This window comes from Heterocephalus glaber, unplaced genomic scaffold (assembly GCF_053883595.1).
Source record: "Heterocephalus glaber isolate CG9 unplaced genomic scaffold, H.glaber_assembly_v1.0 deba00001606, whole genome shotgun sequence".
NCBI lineage: Eukaryota > Metazoa > Chordata > Mammalia > Rodentia > Bathyergidae > Heterocephalus > Heterocephalus glaber.
Window position 1 is genome coordinate 38,639,075 of NW_028258377.1, and position 20,636 is coordinate 38,659,710.

At 38.6% G+C, this 20,636-nt stretch overlaps 1 protein-coding gene across 4 annotated transcripts in view; it reads left to right on the forward strand.

Moving 5' to 3' along the window:
- Kif3a (kinesin family member 3A) overlaps window positions 1-20,636 on the forward strand; it is a 51,910-nt gene continuing 31,274 nt past the window's right edge. For all 4 annotated transcript variants that reach the window (XM_087194980.1, XM_004836609.3, XM_004836610.3 and 1 more), the window contains exons 1-5: window positions 1-206; window positions 3,005-3,278; window positions 13,241-13,385; window positions 13,540-13,624; window positions 17,376-17,481. In XM_087194980.1, the coding sequence (XP_087051106.1) occupies window positions 201-206; window positions 3,005-3,278; window positions 13,241-13,385; window positions 13,540-13,624; window positions 17,376-17,481 (616 nt within the window). In that variant the 5' untranslated portion in view covers window positions 1-200. The remainder of the gene's footprint in view (window positions 207-3,004; window positions 3,279-13,240; window positions 13,386-13,539; window positions 13,625-17,375; window positions 17,482-20,636) is intronic.

Consider the following 20,636-nt stretch of genomic DNA (forward strand, 5'->3'; position numbering starts at 1 on the left):
AGACTGAGGGCGCCTGAGCCCGGAGTTGGGCGGGGAGAGCTCGGAGAGCGCCTGCGCATTGGGTGCTCTCGCCAAAGGAGCCGCAGTCTCGAGAGCGCCAAGGAGGTTTTCGACGAGTCTCTGACCAGCCTCTCCCGCGAACCCGGGGTTGCTGGGTTGCACCCCGTCGGGGCGTCCGCCGGGCACGGGAGGGGGCCACCATGCCGGTAAGCAGAGCCGCTGGGCCGCTGAGGTTCCTCCTCATCCCCGCGGCCTGGCTCGGGGGCGCGGCCGTTGCCATAGAAGCGCGGAGCCAGCGGGCGGCAGGGTGGGGCGGGGCAGGGCGGGCCGGGACAGGACCGGGCCGGGGCGGCGGGCGAGGTGGAGGCGGGTGGGTCGGGGCCGCGGGGTCGGCCCGCTTCGGGAGGCGCCCGGAGCAGGCCGTCTGGCCGGCGTCCCGTCCCCGCGGCATGCCGTCCCGGGGGTCTGCGCGCTTTGCCATGGAGGCGGGTGCCGGAGGATGCGCTGCAGCTCACGCCCGGCCGGCACTGGCTCCCGGGAGGCCGGGCCGCGGGGTCCTCGGTGTCGGTGGGGCGAGGCTGCCAGCCCTCGGTCCAGGCCCCTGACCCCCCTGTCCTGGGCTCCAGCTGTCAGTCACTCCTCGAGGGGCGCTGTGGCTTGCGTGCGGAGTGTACGCCTAGTGCCTTTCTGTGTGGATGGTATGGCAGTGGCAGTAGAGGTGCTTTATCTTCCAGGATCTCAGGGATTTTACTGTGCCCTTCGTAAGGGGCATCGTGAGTCCAGGAAAGGGCCAGGGAGAAAACTTGAACCTTGGAGAGTTACTTATCGGTTGTGAGGCCCTGGCTGGGCCCTTAGTTCACACATAATTAAACTTTCTCCTGGAATTGTTCAGAGTGAAGTAAGATAATACCCAGGAAAGGTAAGAGCAGCGCTTGGCGTTTAGCATTAAATGCTCCTTGCCTCTTTTCGTTGCTTTCAAGTTATTCATTCAGTACATATTGGTCACCAAGCGCATGTTAGGCCCTGGAGATACAATATTGAGCAAAATCAACCACGTCCTTGAGCTTGGAAAGAGAGAAGCTTGTCTTCTCAGAAAAAAAAATATGTCCACAGAGATAAGGCACAGCCTCAGTGAATGAAGTGTTGAGTGCTTACAGTAGACATGGGTTCTGTGAACTGGAAGGCGTTGCCATGTCTGATAAGCTGGCCTGCAGATATCAGATCATATTTTTTTTCCAAGAGAGTTTAGAAGTTGTTATAATTGCTAAATGTCTCAATTTTAGCAGTTAAAATACTTGAAGATACTTACGAGCCAAACAAAAATTTATGGGCTGAATCCTGCCCTTGACTACTTGTTTGCATCTTTGGTGTACCAAGAGAGGATAGATATTAATCAACAAAAATTGTGAAACTGAGTCCTTGGAGAGGAGAGCCGGGTGCTTTCACAGCCCATAAAAGCATCTGACCTAGTCAGGGAAGGGTTCCCAGATGAAACGGCTGTTGAGCTGAGATCTGGAGGGTGAGCATGTTACATAAATGAAGAGAGATTTGGAGGATGTTCCACAGTGGGAGGAGCTGCCCGTGGCAAGGCCACTGATGAGAAGGAGCATGGTAACTAGAGAAAACCATGAAACCCACAGCCATGGGTGGCTGTGGCTGAACAACAAGCAGAGTATCTTGGGGGATAAGCTTGGAGAAGTAGACACGGGTGGGAGCTAGATCTCACAGACCCAACTCAAGTTTTTCTTATTTATCTCAAGATCTATGGGAAACTATTGAAGAATGTTCAGTAGGGAAGTGATGTAAGATTTGTGTTGAAACTGACTGCCATGGGGAGGACAGACTGCAGGTCTATCTAATAAGATGAAGTTAGAAGGCTGGCTGTACAGGGCCCAAGCGATATTGACCCGAACTAGGGTGAGGAAAGCAGAGATGGGGAGAAGACTATTGTATTGATATTATCTGTTGTCAGTCACAGTGTCAAAGCAACAGCATGGCTTATACTTATTTCTCTTTAATGCTTGAAAAAATGTATGAAACAATAGACATTTAATAAATATTTGTTCAACTAAAGTATTGAACACAATAATAGGTTGTTGGATTGGGGATTTAGCTCAGTAGCACCGCGCCTGCCTGGCAAGCGAAAGGTCCTGAGTTCGATCCCCGGAACCAAAAAAAAAAAAAAAAAGGTTGTGTTTTAACGTAGATTCTTAACCATGTAAAATTTCAAAAATTGAAACTTTATATGTGCATATAAATGATCCTAAGGTTAGGTCATACCAAGCCATTTTTCCCCGTCTGCCATTGGAGTTTCTTTTCTGTTCTAAGTGTTTTCTTCAGTAGAGAAGCCATCTGTGGATATATGATAAATATTTTACTTATGCATACTGGAAAGTAACACTAGGTGTCTTGGGGAGCGAAGGACTTGCATATATATATATATATATATATATTTCTTTTGGTACCGGGATCAAACTCGGGACCTTGTGCTTGCGAGGCAGGTGGCAGCACCACTGAGCTAAAACCCTGGCCCAGACCTACTTATATTCTTGAATTAAAGTTGTTAACCATGTTCACGTGTGTTTTCCTAGGGGCAAGAAATTCAGAGGATGTCTGGGATTTTTGGGGGTTTTTTGGTACTGGGGATCAAACTCGGGACCTTGCACTTGCGAGACAGGCAGCGGAACCACTGAGTTAAATCCCCAGCCCCCAGAAAGACAATCTTTAGTATGCTAGTTCATTTTCTACTTGTACAGCTTTTATTATGTATATAAATTAGATTTTCTGTCTCATGTTTTGAATTACAAAATAAATTATTTCCTTTTCATATCTTTTAAAAACTTTGCCTATTTATGTATAAGATCTTTAATTGTATTTAACCAAGATTTCTGAAGTCCTAACCTGTGCTTGATGACAAAAAAGCTTTTTTTCAAACATAAATTTAATGTATCAAGGGCAAAAGTAAAATGTTCTCTTCATTATTTATAAAAATTGTCTCCACTAGATCAATAAATCAGAGAAGCCAGAAAGCTGCGATAATGTGAAGGTGGTTGTTAGGTGCCGGCCCCTCAATGAGAGAGAGAAGTCAATGTGCTACAGGCAGGCGGTCAGCGTGGAGGAGATGCGGGGAACCATCACTGTACACAAGGCTGATTCTTCCAATGAGCCTCCAAAGACATTTACTTTTGATACTGTTTTTGGACCAGAGAGTAAACAACTCGACGTTTATAACTTAACTGCAAGACCTATTATTGACTCTGTTTTAGAAGGCTACAATGGTAAGTAAATATAGAGTTTACTTTTCTTAACCCTTATTGAGGCATACTACCTCATAAATTCACCAGTGCAACTCAGTTTGATGAGTTATAGTAAATTTATACAGTGCGAAATCATTACCATAATCCAGTTCTAGAACACGTCTACTTGTCCCAAAAGTTCTTTATGCTGATTTGCTGCCCTACCTCCCAGGCAGCCATTGATCTGCTTCTGTCATAGTTTTGCTTTTTCTTGAAGTTTTATGTAAATGACATCATATATGATGTATCATCTTTTTTTCTGTTTTCTATCACTTGACATGTTCTGGAAGTTCTCCCTTGCTTTGCATCTATCAGTAGTTCGTAGCTTTTTATTGCTGAGTTGCGTTCCATTGTATGATATAACACATTTTGTTTATCCATTCACCAGTTGATGGAAGTCTGGATTGTTTCCAGATTTTCAAAGATGGTTTATGGGTTTTTAAGCTGCCAGAATCTTTTCCAAAGTGGTGACCATGCTATTCCCCTCCACACCAGTGTGATAGGAGAGTCCTAGTTCCTTTACAGATTGACAACATTGGATCATCAGTCTTTTTAATTATTGCATTCTGTAATGGATCTGTAATGATAAAATCTCATCATGTTTTAACTTAAATTTCTGTAGTAACTATATGATGTTGCATATCTTTTCATGCACTTAGCCATTTATATCTTCTTTGGTGAAATGTCACTTAAAATATTTTGCCCATTTTAAAATTTGGTTGGCCAGCTTCTAATTTTTTATATATTCTGAATTGAAATTTATGACTAGGTATTTTTGCTTAGTTTGTGGCTTATCTTAATTTTCTCAATGGTGCTTTTAAAGGAAAAAAAAATCTGAATTTTTTTTTTTCTTTGTGGTACCAGGGATCGAACTCAGGACCTTGTGCTTGTGAGGCAGGTGAGGCAACACTGAGCTAAATCCCCAGCCCAGAAAATCGCAAAATTCTGATGAGATTAAACAAGACTTAAATAAGTGGAGAGCTATATCATATTCAAGGATTGAGACTCAGTATTATGAGAATCACAGTTCAACACAATTTTTACCTAATTCCCATCAAGTGTTTTGTGAAAATCGTTAAAGTGATTCTAAAATTTATATAAAAATGCAAAGATCGAAAGTGCAAGGTCCCGAGTTCGAACCCCGATAACAACAACAAAAAGGATAAAAATGCAAAGAACCTAAAAATGCCAAAACAGTTTTGAAAAAGTGGTACCTCACCTGCCTGGCAAGTGCAAGGTCCTGAGTTCGATTACCGGTACCAAAAAAAAAAGAATTTTGTGATTTTAATATACAGGTCATACAATTTTTGATAAATGTATTCTTATATATTTTTGATTTTTGTTTTCATAATTTCATGTTGGATTATATGTTGCTAATATATGGAAATACAGTTTTTTATGAAAATGATACAATGTACTCATAATTATTTTACAGTATATAATTCATCAGTTAATAGGATTCAGTAAATTCACAGTATTATATAACTGTCACCATTGTCCATTTCCAAAACAATTCTGTCACCCCAAGAAAGGAGTCCAGTACTTGTTAGGAGTCACTTTCAACACCTTCCCCACAAAGCAACCACTAATCTACTATTCTTTTTTTTTTTTTTTTTTGTACCAGGGATCGAACTTGGAACCTTGAACTTGCGAGGCAGGCACTGGAACCACTGAGCTAAATCCCCAGCCCTAATCTACTATTCTTTTTATGAATTTTCTTATTACCGTCATTTCCTATAAATAGAATCCTACAACACATCATCTTTTGTATCTGGCTTCTTAGCATAATGTTTTCAAGGTTTATCCACATTGTGGAAAGTATCAGTTCTTTATTTTTATGGCCAAATAATATTCCATTGTATAGATATGACTTACTTTGTTTATCTAGTTGTCAATTGGTGAACATTTGAATAGTTTCTACTTTTTAGCTATTATGAATAATGCTGGTTTTTCTTTTTTTTTTTTTTTCTTTGGTTGTGTTTTGGTACTGGGGATTGAACTCGGGTCCTTGCCCTTGTGGAGCAGGCGGCAGAACCACTGAGCTAAATCCCCAGCCCTAAGCTGGTTTTTTTTATACAAGGTTTGGTATGAACATCTTTTTCTCCCCTCAGTACTGGGGATTGAACCTATGGCTTTTACACTGAGCTATATCCCCCCCACACTCTTGTTTTATTTTGAGACAGGGTCTCTCTATTCTGAAAGTTTTTAACTCTCTCTCTTTTTTTGATTTTTGGGTCTTTTGGTACTGGGGACTGAGCTCAGGACCTTGCACTTTCGAGGCAAGGCACGGTGCCATTGAGCTAAATCCCCGTCCCCTCTTTTATTTTTTTGTTTTTTGAGACAGGGTCTCACTACATAGTTCAGGCTGGCTTTGAACTCACTGTGTAGTCCAGGCTGGACTCGAATTGACAGCCTCCTGAGGGCTAGGATGATAGGTGAACCCTCTTGAATAGAAACATAGGAGTGGAATTGAGTCCATGCTAACTTTGACTTGTTGAGGAGTGGTCAGATTGTTTTCCATAGTGTCTGCGCCATTTTACATTCTCACCAGCAATGCTCGGGTTTCCGGTTTCGCTACATCCTTGCCAATGCTTGTTACTATCTTTCTGATGCAGCCATTCTAGTGGGCATTAAGTGGTATTGCATTTTGGTTTGCATTTGATTTTTGTATATTGACCCCGTTCGCATCTTGAAACCTTGCTAAACTTGCTTATTAATTTTAGTAGGGTTTTTTGGTGTGGTTTGCTTAAAAAAATGTATATTCTCTAGGATTTTCTACATGCAGGATTATGCAGTTTACAAATAGTGTTTAACTTCTTTCTTTTCAGTCCTTATGCCTTTAAATTTCTTTTTGTTGCCTGATTACCCTAGCTAGAATGTCCATCAGTGTTGCATAGAAGTGGTGGAAGTGGACATTTTTGTCTTGTTCTGGAACTGAGGGAAACTGTATTAATTCTTTCATTAGTAAGCGTGCTATTATCTATAGATTTTTTTTCATAAAGATGCTTTGTCATGGGCTGAGGATTTAGCTCAGTGGTGCCGCCTGCCTTGCAAGTGCTAGGTCCTAAGTTCGATCCCTAGTACAAAAAAAAAAAAAGCAATTTTTTCCTGCAACTATTAAAATCGTCTTTTTAAGTTTGTTAATATAGTTAATTACATGGATTGGTTTTTCACTGTCTTTTTGTTTTTTTTGGTTTTTTGGTACCGGGGATCGAATTCGGGACCTTGCACTTGCAAGGCAGGTGGCAGAACCACTGAGCTAAATCCCCGGGCCGATTTTTCAATGTGAAATCAGCTTTGCTCCTTGGTCATGAAGTATTATTCTTGTCAAATGTTAGATTTGATTTGCCAAAGTTTTGTGTACATTTTTTGCGTCCATGTTTGTGAGGGATATAAGAATATATATTTTCTTATAATGTCTTTATCCAGTTTTGGTATCAGAATAATGTTAACTTTATAAAATGTGTTGGGAAGTATTTCCTTTTTGATTTTATAGAATAATTTATTTAGAATTAGCATTATTTCTTCTTTAAATATTGATAGAATTCATCAGTAAAGCTACTTGGGTTTGGAGTTTCCTTTCTGGGAAGATTTGTAAGTTGTACAGATTCAGTTTCTTTTTTTTTTTTTTTCGTACCAGGGATCAAACTTGGGTCCTTGCGCTTGCACAGCAGTCAGCGAAACCACTGAGCTAAATCCCCAGCCCCAGATTCAGCTTCTTTAATAGATCAAGGGCTATTCTGGTTATCCGTTGTTTTTCTTGAGTGAGTTTTGGTAATTTATCTTTCATAGAATTTCTCTTTTTCATTGAAGCAAAAAGTTATTGGCAAAAAGTTGTTTATACTGTTCCTTTGTTATTCTTAGAATGTAGTGAGAAAACCTTTCTCATTCCTGATATTGATAATTTGTGTCTGTTTTTCTCCTGACTCAGTAGATGTTTATCAGTTTTACTGATCTTCTGAGAGAACCAGTATATGGTTTTAATATTCATATATTGTTTTTATGTTTTCTATTTCATTGCTTTCTCTCTGGTCTTTATTATTTCTTTTCGCCTACTCATTTAATTTGATCTTCTTTTACTACTTTCTTAGTGTGGATTAGAAGTTGAAATCATTATTTTGAGACCTTTCTTCCTTTCTAGTGGAGGAGTTTAATTATATAAATTATCTACCAAGTACTGTTTTAGGGGAACTCATCGATTTTGACATAGTATGTTTTCATTTTTTAATGCAGTTCAAAATATTTTCTACTTTACCTCTTAATTTCTTCTTTGAGTCCTGAGTGATTTAAAAGTGTGTTTCTTAGTTTCTAGATATTTATTTTCCAAGATTTTTCTGTTACTGATTTTAGTTTAATTTCATTTTAGAGAATATACTTTGTATGATTTAAATCTTTTAAATTTCTTGACTTGTTTTATATCCTAAAATGTACTTATTATTAGTAAATGCTTTGTGTATACTTGAAAAGAATATGTGTGTGTGTGTGTGTGTGTGTGTGTGTACATTCTGCTATTGTTGGACAAAGTGTTCTACAAATGTCTGTTAGGTTAATTTGTTTCATAGTGTTGTTCAAGTGGTCTGTCAGTTATTGAGAGAGGAGTATTGTATTTTCTGACTATATTTTCAGATTTGCCTATTTCTTTTGGTTCTATCATCAGGGTTTTTTTGTTTGTTTATTTTTTGGTGTATTTTTTTTTTGGTACTGGTGATCGAACTTGGGACCTTGTGCTTGCGAGGCAGGTGGCAGAACCACTGAGCTAAATCCCTGGCCCTTGGTTCTATCAGTTTTTGTTTCACGTAATTTTTTTTTCCTTTTTTTTTTTTGGTCGAGACAAGGTCTTACTACCGAGTTCAGGCCAGCCTTGCACTCACTGTGTAGCCCAGGCCCACCTTGAACTTGTAGCAGTCCTCCTACCTCAGCCTCCCAAGTACTACCAGGCCTGCCTACATCCTTATCTTATATATAATATGCCTTTGGTCCTCTGGTTTTGTTTTTGTTTTTGTTGTTTTAAGATTTTCTTTATCATTGGTTTCATGCAACTTAATTATATTTTTGGTGTATTTTTCTTTGTGTTCCTTGTGCTTGTGGCTTATTAAGCTTTGTGAATTTGTAATTTTAATAAAATTTGGAGACCATTTCAGCCAATATTTCTTTAAATAGTCTTTCTCTTCCTACTCTATACCTTTTTCCAAACTCCAAAGACATGTAGGAGTGCTTGAAGTTAGGCTGCTTGGGAATTGTCACTGCTGCTCTGTTCTGTTTTCTGTTTTCTCTCTGGGTTGCTTTTACTGCTGTATTTTCTAGTTTATTAATGGTTTCTTCTGCAGTGTCTAATCTGCCCCTAACACTGTCCATTGTATATTTCATTTCACACATCGTAGTGGTCGTCTCTAAAAGTTTTATTTGGATTTTTGTATCTCCCATTCATGTTTCTTAAATTTTTAACATATTGAGTATAATTTTCATAAATTTTTTTTTTTTTTTAATACTGGGGATCGAACTCGGGTCCTTGCGCTTGCGAGGCAGGCGGTGGAACCACTGAGCTAAATCCCCGGCAATTTTCATAATTTTTTCACTGTATTTGTCTGCTAATTCTAACATCAGTGTCAGTTCTGACAGTTTTTTTTTTTGGTACCGCGAATCGAACTCAGGACCTTGTGCTTGCCAGGCAGGCACCAGCACCCCTGAGCTAAATCCCCAACCCTCTGGATTAGTTTTAATGGATTGATTCGTTTCTTCATTATGGGTCATATCATTTTTAAAAAATTTGTTACTAAATTCCAGAGCCATGTGTAGTCCAGAGTTAATTGTTCTCCACTACTGAGGTGAGATGCTTTTGTACACTATGCCTGACTTCCTGTGAATCATGGGGTTTTCCAGTGTGTGTGGTGGGAGCAGATATTGTTCCTGCCTCGTGTGAATGATGAGTGTCCATCCTTCCAGTCCTGCCAGGCAGTCTCCCCCAGTGCTTACTTTGGTTTCTCCACACTCCTGTGCTAGTCAGTACTCGGGGTACTCTGCAGATGGCTGAGATCTCTGCAGCTCACACCTCTCCGGCCCTGCAGTCGCACTGTGGAGCTCTCTTGGCATGTCGTCCTTAATTCAGGGAGTCTGCTGGCCTGTACTCGAGGACCCCTCCTGTTCCATGAGTAGATTTTCTCTTAAGAGAGTAAGGTGGGCAGTCATAGGACCCACCTCACCTCTTTTCCATCCTTTAGAAATTAGTCCTTTAGTGACTGATGTTCACTGTCTTGCAAACTGTTGTTTCATGTTTTTGTCATCTCAGTTTCAGCCAAGAAGATATATTTGGTCCCTTTCCATCTTGGTTGGAAGCACAAATGTCACTAGTTTAATTTTGAGTTAAAAGAATTATATGCTTTTTTGTTGTTTTTTTTTGTTTTTTAGTACTGGGGATCAAACTCAGGACCTTGTGCTTGCGAGACAGGTGACGGAACCACTGAGCTAAATCCCCAACCACAATTGTATGGTTTTAAAAATAAATGCTATGGGGCCGGGGACTTAGCTCAGTGGTTTCGCCGCCTGCAGCGCAAGCTCAAGGACCCGAGTTCGATCCCTGGTACCCAAAAAAAATAAAAAAAATAAAAAATGCTATAGGGGCCGGGGATTTAGCGCAGTGGTTTCGCCGCCTGCTGTGCAAGCACAAGGACCCGAGTTCGATCCCCGGTACAAAAAAAAAAAAAAAATTAAAAAAAATAAATGCTATACAGAATAGTATTTGAGTATCAAGAGTTTGGACACTATTTTCTTTTTTTTTGGGTACCAGGGATCGAACTCGGGTCCTTGCACTTGCGAGGCAGGCGGCGGAACCACTGAGCTAAATCCCTGGCCCTGGACACTATTTTCTAGTGTCTCATGCTAACTGAAAATTGTCAGTAACAATAGAAAAACATGAAAAAGGACAAAAATTATAATGCTGTAATATATAATGCAGTTTACTGTTCATTATTGAAATGTCATTTAGCTATAACTTCTTGCTTTCTCAACGGCAAATATGTAATCTTTCTATTATTTAAAAATAATTTTACCTGGATGCCATAGTGGGTGCCTTTAGGTCCCACATATGTGGGAACCTGGGCTTTTGAGACCAGCTTGGGCCAAATAGCAAAACCCTGACTCTAAATAAATAAATTAATTAAATTAAATAATAATATTTTGTAACAATTAATAAGCTTTTCAGAGAAATTTTAGGTTTACAGTAAAATTCACAGCAGAATGTACAGCAGGTTCTCATATAATTCCCACTCCCACACATTCACTCCCTTCTCCATGATGGTCCTCCTCCTGCAGAGAAGCACACGTGTGACTCAGTACCATCCGAAGCCCATAGTTTGCTTTATGGTTTCCTCTTGCTGTTGTCCATTCTGTGGTCTTGGACGGATGTGTAGTGATTCCTACCCAACGCGACAGTGCGTGCAAAGCACCGTGGTTTCCGCTAGGCTCAGCTCTCCTGTGCTGCCTTGTTCATCTTGCTCTCTCAGCGTGGCAGCACCGATAGGTTTCTGGCCTCCATAGTTTTGCCTTTTCCAGAATGACATACAGTTGGAGCCATACAGTATAAAACCTTTTCAGATGGGCTTTTTTTACTGAGTAATATGCTTTTAAGCTTACCCCCTTTCTTTTCTGGAGTTGATAGCACATTTAATTTTAGGGCTGAATATTAGTTTATTGGATGGATCACAGTTTATTCACCTACTGAAGACATCTTGGTTTCTTCCAGGTTCTGACAATTATCAGTAAAGCTGCTATGGACATTCATGTGCAGGCTTTTGTACAGACCTTTTAGCATTTTTAATACATGGCCAGGAACTGAGGAGACAGTAAAAAATTTCAGTCACTTTTTTTTGGCCCCAGATTTTCAGTGCTCCTGCCTCAGTCTCCCAAGTACCATTTTAGATTTTTAAAAGTAATATTTTAGGGGCTGGGGATTTAGCTCAGTGGTTCTGCCATTTGCATTGCAAGTGGAAGGACCCAAGTTCGATCCCTGGTACCAAAAAAAAAAACAGTAGCTGTTGTCATTAGACAGCTTATTATTTAATAATCCATTGTGTTTCTCAGAGTTCATAATATTTTAGCTACTTTGAATGTAGTAAGTTATATTCCTAATGGCAGAGATTGAAATACTTAGCAGTTTGAAAAAGATTGTAGGTTTAAAAAAAATCTCTATGTGGGGCCGGGGATTTAGCTGATTGGCACCACACCTTTCTCACAAGCACAAGGTCCTGAGTTCAATCCCTGGTACAAAAAAAAAAAAGAGCTCTATGTGTAGAATGTGGTTTGTGGTGTGATTATTTTTATAAGAGTCTGAAAATGATGATGTCATTTGTTAGCTGGATAGGCTATTCATAGTGCAGGAACACTTTCCATTCATGTGTCACACCCTAGGGCCTAGGCCATCTTGTATTGCATTGTCTTGGCCACTACTCTACCTCTCGAACTGGTTTTTCCACATCTACCCTTGCTTCCTTACTTCATCCGCAATATAGCCGAAGTGATCACGATGCCACTGCTCTGACAGAAAGATCATTCTGTGGCTTCACTTTGCTTTTAGTATAAGACCCAAACTGATAGGGTCACCATGACCTTGTGTGGTTAGGGCCTTGCCGGGTTCTTTAGCTTTCTCCACCTACCTTCCCTTTTTGTCTTTGTTTCTTCTTTTCTGACTTCATTTCTGTTTCTCAGAGTATCAGTTCTCTTTCTTCCCTCTTCTCTCTGTACCTATCTGATTCTTATTTGTATTTCAGATCTTATCTTACAACTCAGGACAATCTTCCTGTCCTTTTCTCCCTTCCTCCAGCCATTCTTCTGCTGCTTTGTGTCCTTCCCATCTAGAACATTTCCTTTCTCAGTACTCAGCACTTAGAATTGTTGCCCATTCTCTCCTCCCCAAGATTATACACGTCCTAAGATTAAGATTTTGTCTGTCTTGGGCCAGGGATTTAGCTCAGTGGTTTCGCCGCCTGTTACACAAGGGCAAGGACCCGAGTTCAATCTCTGGTACCAGAAAAAAAAAAGATTTTATCTGTCTTGTTATTCTGCTCTGGGGTACCTACACAATGCCAGGCTCAGATGTGTGGTAAATATTTAGAAAGTTTAAATTGTCTCTCACATTACTTGTAGTAATTGTATTGTTGCTCTTAGTTAATGCTATTTCTTTTCTTTCTTTTTTTTTTTTTTTTTTGGTACTGGGGATTGAGCTTGGGCCCTTGCACCTGCGCAGCAGGCGGCGAAACCACTGAGCTAAATCCCCAGCCCAATGCTCCTATTTCTTAAAACTATTACTTAAAAATTTTTTTTGGAATGAACTTATTTTAGGGAAGCAAAAGCTATCATTTACTGGTACTGCCTACCAGGCCTGGTGTTGATCACTTGAAGTAAATTGTTTCATTTGGTTCGTACTATCGCTCTGAAGTAGTTACTCTGGAACAGTATTTCCTGTGTTACCACTGAAGAGACAATCTCTAGGCAGATAACTTGTTTGGGGTCAAGTGGCCCAAAAGTGGCAGATAAAAATTCAGACTGAGGTCTGTTTGCTCTAGGGCCTGCATGCTTGTGCTGTACTTCTTTGCCTTCTCCAAGTTCATGCCCACCATAAGCAATTAATTATACATTTCTTATAATTTCTTATAATATACACATTTCTTAAAATTTCTTACAATTAGCTATCTGGCAAGATTTTGCGTTTAGGTCTTAGGATACTTTTCATTGACAATTAGGAATATCTCATTGACTCTGATACTGTAACAGTGCTTTTGCATATATCACAGAGTAATGTTATACATTTTGATAATAAAGGTGAATTTTGTACTAGAATAAATTTTGAATTCAAGAAATAAATTATAGTACATTGTCAAAGGACTTGATTTTAAGTGCTATTCTGTAACATTAGACTCTAAAAAGTGACCGATTCTCTTTTTCATTTTCAGGGACTATATTTGCATACGGTCAAACTGGAACAGGCAAAACTTTTACCATGGAAGGTGTTCGAGCTGTTCCTGAACTTAGAGGAATTATTCCCAATTCATTTGCACACATATTTGGTCATATTGCAAAAGCAGAAGGTGATACAAGGTAAAAGAGAATTGTTCTCTAGTATTGAGAAGTGCAAACATAGGAAAGCTATATAGATAAACATTTTAGAAACTTAAAAAAATTTATAAATACTTTATCACCTTCTTTGTACTAAAATAGTTATAGATTTATTTATAGATTTATTTATTTATAGATTTTTGGTTCGAGTGTCATATTTGGAAATATATAATGAAGAAGTTCGTGACCTTCTGGGCAAGGACCAGACACAGAGGTTAGAGGTAAGGATCATTGAATTGGAGTAATTTCCACAGCAATAGAATATTTACCAAAGTACGGTCCTTTTTGTACAAAAGTGTTTTTTGGGTTTTTTTTGGTACCGGGGATCGAACTCAGGACCTTGTGCTTGTGAGGCAGGCAGTGGAACCACTGAGGTAAATCCCTGGTCCAATACAAAAGATATTTTTAATATTTTAAATAAACTTGTTACTTTTTTGTTATAATTACTGAAGCAAGACTGCTGAGTCAGGTGGTAAATGATTGGGAGATTTGATAGATATTGCCAAATTTTTAATTGACAAACAGCAAGGGAAGATTAGTCTTTAAAATATTAATATTGGAATTTTGATTGGCATTGCATTGTCATTAAAATCATTAGAGGAGAATAATATGTGTAGAATAACAGAATAGAATAAGAGTAGCCACCATTTCAGAATTGTATAGAAAAATATATGAGAACAATACCAGCTAGCATTACTGAGCTCTTACAATGTGGTGTGGGCATTCAGTGTAGTTAATGGTAGTTGCTAGCTGTACTATGTTGTTTATTTCATTTAGTACTCCCAGGAGTTCACTTTTACTGATATGGAAACAAATTTAGAGGGATTCATTTATGTGTAGCAAGTGAATAGTAGTATCAGTTAGGATTAAGAAGAAGAGTGGTTTCTGGGGTCCTGCAGTCCTACCTTGAATTCTGGCTCTGATCTTGATTTCTTAACCTCTTAACTACTACACTTCTATGAGCTTTAGTTTTGTCAAGTGAAAATGGAAAGAATAATAGTATACACCTTAAAAGATTAATGCCAGTGTTAACAAATTTAAACAAAGTGTTTAAATCAGTGCCTTCTACATAATATAATAATGAGTAAATGTTGTTTAGCTGGGACACGGTTGATGACATAATAAAGAAGTCACAGGCATATAGAACTGCCATGGCTGCAGTAGCTGCTCATGCAGAGCATCACAGGGACTTGAGTGTTGATTGGTGTCACTGTCAATGGCATGGCCTTGTAGAACAGTAACTAGCCCTTGATAAAGTTCTGAGAAAAATATTCCTCAGTTTTCATTTATTACCATATTATATTATTGTTGTTATTGCTGTTACCATGGCAAAGCACTTTGTCTTTAAAGTTATATATAGGTGTAATTAACTCGGTCTTAGACTTACATAATTATAAATAGGTTTTTTTTGCCCATGTGAATATCTGGTAGGACATCGAACATTGTTCAGGACAATTCTGCTTGGGGCAATACTCAGGATTTTTACTCTCTTAGTCCTTTACTATAAGTGCTGATTGTTTTTCAAGTGAACCAGAAACGCCCCCACCGATTTCTAAAACATTCTGGGTGTGGGAGTAACAGCCTTCATTAAGACCCATTGTTTTACTGTTACAAACTATATTTGTTATAAAAATTAAGTTCATGGGTTTTATGACTTAAGAGCTTGTTTTTGGTGTTGTGGATTAATCCCAGGGCTTTATGCACACTAAGAACATGGTGTACCACTGAGCTACACCCCCAGCCCATGATAAAAATTCTCTGGCAGCATTGGTACCCAGCTTTTTTAACTTTACAAATGTAGAATATTTTATTTCTTCATATTTTATATCTAATTATCTATATTTATTGTATTTTGAATTAATATATTTTGATTAGAAAAAACTTTCAAGTTGATAAAAACCAGTAATTCACAGACAGATGTTAGTTTGAAGACTGTTTCCAGTGGGCAGTGAGATGAACACAAAAAGTGAAAATAGGTGCTTAAAAACTTTATAGCCATTTATAGGCGGGGGATTTACCTCAGTGGTTCCACTGCCTGCCTCACAAGTGCAAGGTCCCGAGTTCGATCTCCAGTACCAAAAAAACAAAACAAAATACAAACCAAAAACAAACAAACAAAAGCCATTGAAAACTTTATAGCCATTTTCATTGCCATGGCAATGAAGTATATGATTTTTCTATTTTTTAAAAAAATTCAGTTTGGCAGATTAGAAATGTACACATTGTCCTTTACAGTAGTCTCCCCCACCCGCTTTGGGAAGCATTGATAGAAACCAGTCATTTTTAAACCTTTAAAAAGGTTTGTCTTAGTTACTTTTCTCTTGTTGCTGAGACAAAATACCCAACACCCAAAGTTAAAGGAGGAAAGGTTTATTTCGCTCACAGTTTGTAGAGGTTTCAGTCCATAATCAGGTGGCTTCAAGGCGGGGTGGATGGCAGACCGGCAGCACAGAGGAGAGACAACATGGCTGGCACGAGGGACTTAACAGAGTCTTCCTGCCCCTTTTGTCTTATTCAGATTACTCAGTGTGGGTAGCACTCACACCCTTAATCCTAGTGCTCTCGGCCTAGCAGTGCACCACGAATCATACACTGTCGATTCAGCCACCTCCGAAATAGCTCCACCTCATTTGCATGAGGCTTTGGGGGGATGTCTAAACAGAAGCCATAACAAGGTGTAAGCATCTGAACACCTTTATCAGTCCACACCTGATGCCGAAGAAGCACATGTGAAGAGGTGGGAGTGGAGCTGTCCTTAGGAGTTGTCGCACCTGGAGACTCTGGGTCCCACAGTAGTCCCTGAGTGCCACTGGGATCCTTGGGAGCTTCTCAGGGCACAGTTTGAAGCCCACTGGCTTATGGAAACCATACTCTTTTTACTACTATAAAACTGAGGTTAATTTATATCTCATAACAGAAAGAGGATAATTTTTACTAGTTTATAAATCTTAAAAATTGTTATGAAGAAGATACACAAAATCCTGAGCTAGATCCAAAATAAACACCTGCACTTTGGAGTATCTTTCTTCGTAACTTCTGCCCCTGAAACTGTTCACAGTTTGCCTTTGGCTCTGAGGTGTTACTACCTGTGGAATGGCTTTCCCCACTGATAGCCATAGGCATCTGCTCCTTTTCACCTTATTCTGTTGGCTTGTGTTGTCTAGGCCCTCCAAAGTGAATTTTGTGTATACAGCAATATCTGTATTTTAGGTAATTCTGTCCTAAATTCATTCTTCAAAATTGGCAAAAGTAACCCCTAGAAAGGTGGTATTTTTACCTGAATGCCACAACACAAATCTAATTGTGTTTTGTTTTTTTGGGTTTTTTTGGTACTGGGGATCGAACTTGGGACCTTGCACTTGTGAGGCAGGCGGTGGAACCACAGAGCTAAATCCCCAGCCCCTCACAGCTCTAATTGTCATATTTAGCTGCTTGAAATTTTCCAGTGGCTTCAGATTGCTATTACCATTAAGACTGATGACTGTTCTTAGCCTTGTCTCTCTCTGTCTGTATAACCAAATATCTGGCTTGTTTTTTCCAGCTACTGTGTCTTTTGTTTGATTTTTATTTTTTGTAAGTGTGTAGGTCTCCCTTACCCCCATTTTAGGATGTTGCACATTTTCTTATCCTCTCTGCTCTGAACCCCTCCTGTTTCTTCTTCAAGTTTTAGTTTTTCAAGCATCATCTTGGGGCAGTTTATCCTGTCTCCTTCACCACCTTAGGTGTGTAATGTAGTCTGACTTGCATTTTTTAAATAGCATCATCACAGCTGAAATAAAATAATTTTTGTATGTAATGGTTTGTATGTTCATCCTATCAATTTTTACCACCACAAGTGAAGGGATTGTATCTTGTTCATATCTGTATCCTCACAGTCTTGTAAAGTATCAAATTTATAGTAGATGTTCAATAAATAATTGTGGAAAAGTTACTGATGTAAGTGTAAAGTATTGATTTATTTATTTATTTTAGGTTAAAGAAAGACCTGATGTAGGAGTTTATATCAAAGATTTATCAGCTTATGTGGTAAATAATGCTGATGATATGGATAGAATTATGACACTAGGCCACAAAAATCGTAAGTATAGCAATAATTGTGATGTTGGGTAGACTGGTTGAGAAATAACTAGTATGGCACTTAGCCATATAGATTCTGGATTTTTAGGTTTCTTGAAAACTTCCCTTTGACTATTTACTATGTAAGGACACATATGTGAATGAAAGATAAGACAAGATTGTTTTCTTTGCTGACCAAAATTTTTATTTCTTTTAAATAATGCTAAATGCTCATACAGCTACATATATATAATAAGGATACAGTATTAACTTCACAAGAAATCAGGAGAATGCAAATTAAAACAATGAGAAATATTTCACCCATCAAATTGGATAAATACCCAGATTCATTTTTTCTTTGAAGATATAGGTACTGAGAGGGAATGGAAATCTGTACAGCATTTTTGAAGGATAGTGTTAATAGTATGTGTGGATTTTTTTTTTTTTGGTACCGGGGAGAGAACTCCGGTCCTGGCGCTTGCGCAGCAGGTGGCGAAACCACTGAGCTAAATGCCCGGCCCTCTGTGGATATTTTTAAAATATGTTATTTCTGGCCCATTGTTTCTAATTTTAGATATATATTCTAGAAAAGTATTTTCAGATATAAACGATCTAAATAATCATCAGTACAACTCTGGTTTATGTAATTATAGTACAAAATACTGTACACATAAGAGATAATGTTAAATGGAAAAAAACCTCGGAAGATAAAATAAGACCTACTAGTCTGTGAAAACATATGTGTATCATTACTGGTTAGTATAGCTTTGGGGAAAGTTTCATCATTTTATTTAAAAGAAGCTAAAATATATAGTATAGAATCATAAGTCCCTGTGTTTCTTTTCAGTAATTGTTTTAGACCTTCAGTTATTCTATTTTTAATTTCGTTAACAATTCATTATGAAAAATTTCAAACATACAGGCAAGCTGAACATTTTTACAGCAAGCATTTTTATGAGTCTTCCATTAACATATTACTCTCCTTGCTTTCTTATGTTTCTACCCACCATTTCCTCTGCCTTATCATTTCATGTACTTCAAAAGTAAATTACACCAGGAGTAGTGGTGCACACCTGTAATCCCAGCCCTCAGAAGGCTGAGGCAAGAGGGTCACAAAGTTGAGGCCAAGCTGGACAACTTAGCGAGACCTTGTCTCAAAAAACCAAACCAAAGCAAAAAAAGTAAATTGCACAAAGTCAGTATGCTTTTCTCTAAATATTATAGCATGCACATCATGAACTAAAATTTCATATTTCTTTCAAGGTAAAGTGTATTTTTGGTCCTGGGGATTGAACTCAGGACCTTGCACTTGCGAGGCAGGCATGGTATCACTGAGCTAAATCCCTGGCCCCAGTAAAGTGGTTTTTTAAATTTTTATTTTTATTGACACAGAGATTTTGTTTGTGGAATATAGTGTGACATTTCAGTACAGTTATGTGTATGATCAGATCATTTTCATTGACCTTCTTTCATTGGGCTTTGTGCAGTTTACATTAAAGTCATATGACTTCTAATAGTCAAGTGCTAATAAAGAATACACTTATAATGTCCTAATTGGAAAAATCAAAGCATGGTTAGAAAAGTTCTGCATGAATATGTATAGTAGGAAGATAATTTTGGAATTAGGTAAAATTAATGCTTTTAGAGTACTTCAGAATTTAAGAAAAACTAAATATATGCTTATTGCTTATATAGTCTGTTCATGTAATCTACATACACAAATGTTAGTATTTCTAAATGAATATTTTACAGAAATGGGGTCATACTACACAGTATGTTCCTCTTTTACTTGGCTTTTTTTTTTCCTTAAATTCTTTCATTGGTACATTTTAGGTGTACAATACATTTACATTTCTCATTGGGAACTTGTACCTTTACATGATGCATCTTGGTTCTTATTTTTTCCCCATTCCCTGTGCTCCCTTCACCCCGCCCCCCCCGCCCCCCCTTCCCTAGTTACAAAGACTTTGTTTCCATTTTTTCCATTTCTTATAATTTTTCCTTTACCTTCTTTCCTTTCCCCTACCCCTCCAACTTCCCCTACCCTTTGGACCTTAACTTCCTATTTCGCATTATCAATTACTCATTTTAATCATTGGTACATTTTAGGTATAAAATATAATGACATTCAACATTGGAAATTTGCGCCTTTATAATAATGTCTCTTGGTTCTTATTTTTCCACCTTCCTCTGCCCTCCCTTCAACCCTTCCAAACCTCCCTAATTACAAAGACTTTTGTTTCCATGTTTTCATTTTCTCGTATTAATTCCATTCCCTTCTTTCCCTTCCCCTACCCCTCCCACTTCCTCTTCCCCTTTGTCCCTTTTCTTCCTATTTCACATTACCTATTATACGTTTTAGTCCTTATTTACACTTTTAGTTTCTCACACTGAGAAACTATTTGGTATTTACATGTGTGTCCTATTTATTTCACTTAAGATTATCGCCTCAATGTGCATCCATTTAGCTATAAATGCCTCTAGTTTCTCATTTTTTATGGCTGAGTAGTACTCCATTTTATAAAAAACTACATTTTCTTTATCCAGTCTCCAGTTGATGGGCAATTGGGCTGCTTCCAAGTTTTAGCTATTACAAACTGTGCTGCTATGAACATGGGTGCACACGTATCACTGTGGTAGGATTCTTTTAATTCTTTGGGGAAGATCCCCAGCAGTGGACTAGCGGGGTCAAATGGGACTTCCAGTCCTAGTTCTTTGAGGTATCTCCATACTGATTTCCACAGTGGTTGCACAAGTCTGCCAGCATTTGTTATTGGAAGATTTCATGATAGCAGCCATTCTTTCTGGAGTGAGGTGGAATCTCAGTGTTGTTTTCATTTGCATCTCTCAAATGACCAGTGATGTTGAACATTTTTTCATGTGTTTATTTACTATTTGTACTTCTTTGCCTGAGAAATGTCTGTTCATTTCAGATGCCCATTTTTGGATTGGGTCTTTAAATTTGGGAGGTCTGATCTTTTTAAGTTCTTTACAGATTTGAGATAGTAGGGCTTTGTCTGAGGAAGAGCAGGTGAAGATTTTTTTCCCACATTGTGGGTTGTCTCTTCACATTGCTGGTGGTTTCTCTTGCCGTGCAGAAGCTTTTTAATGAGAAGAGATCCCACTTTTTGAGTGTTTGTGCTAGTTCACGGGCAACTGAGGTTTTGTTCATAAAAT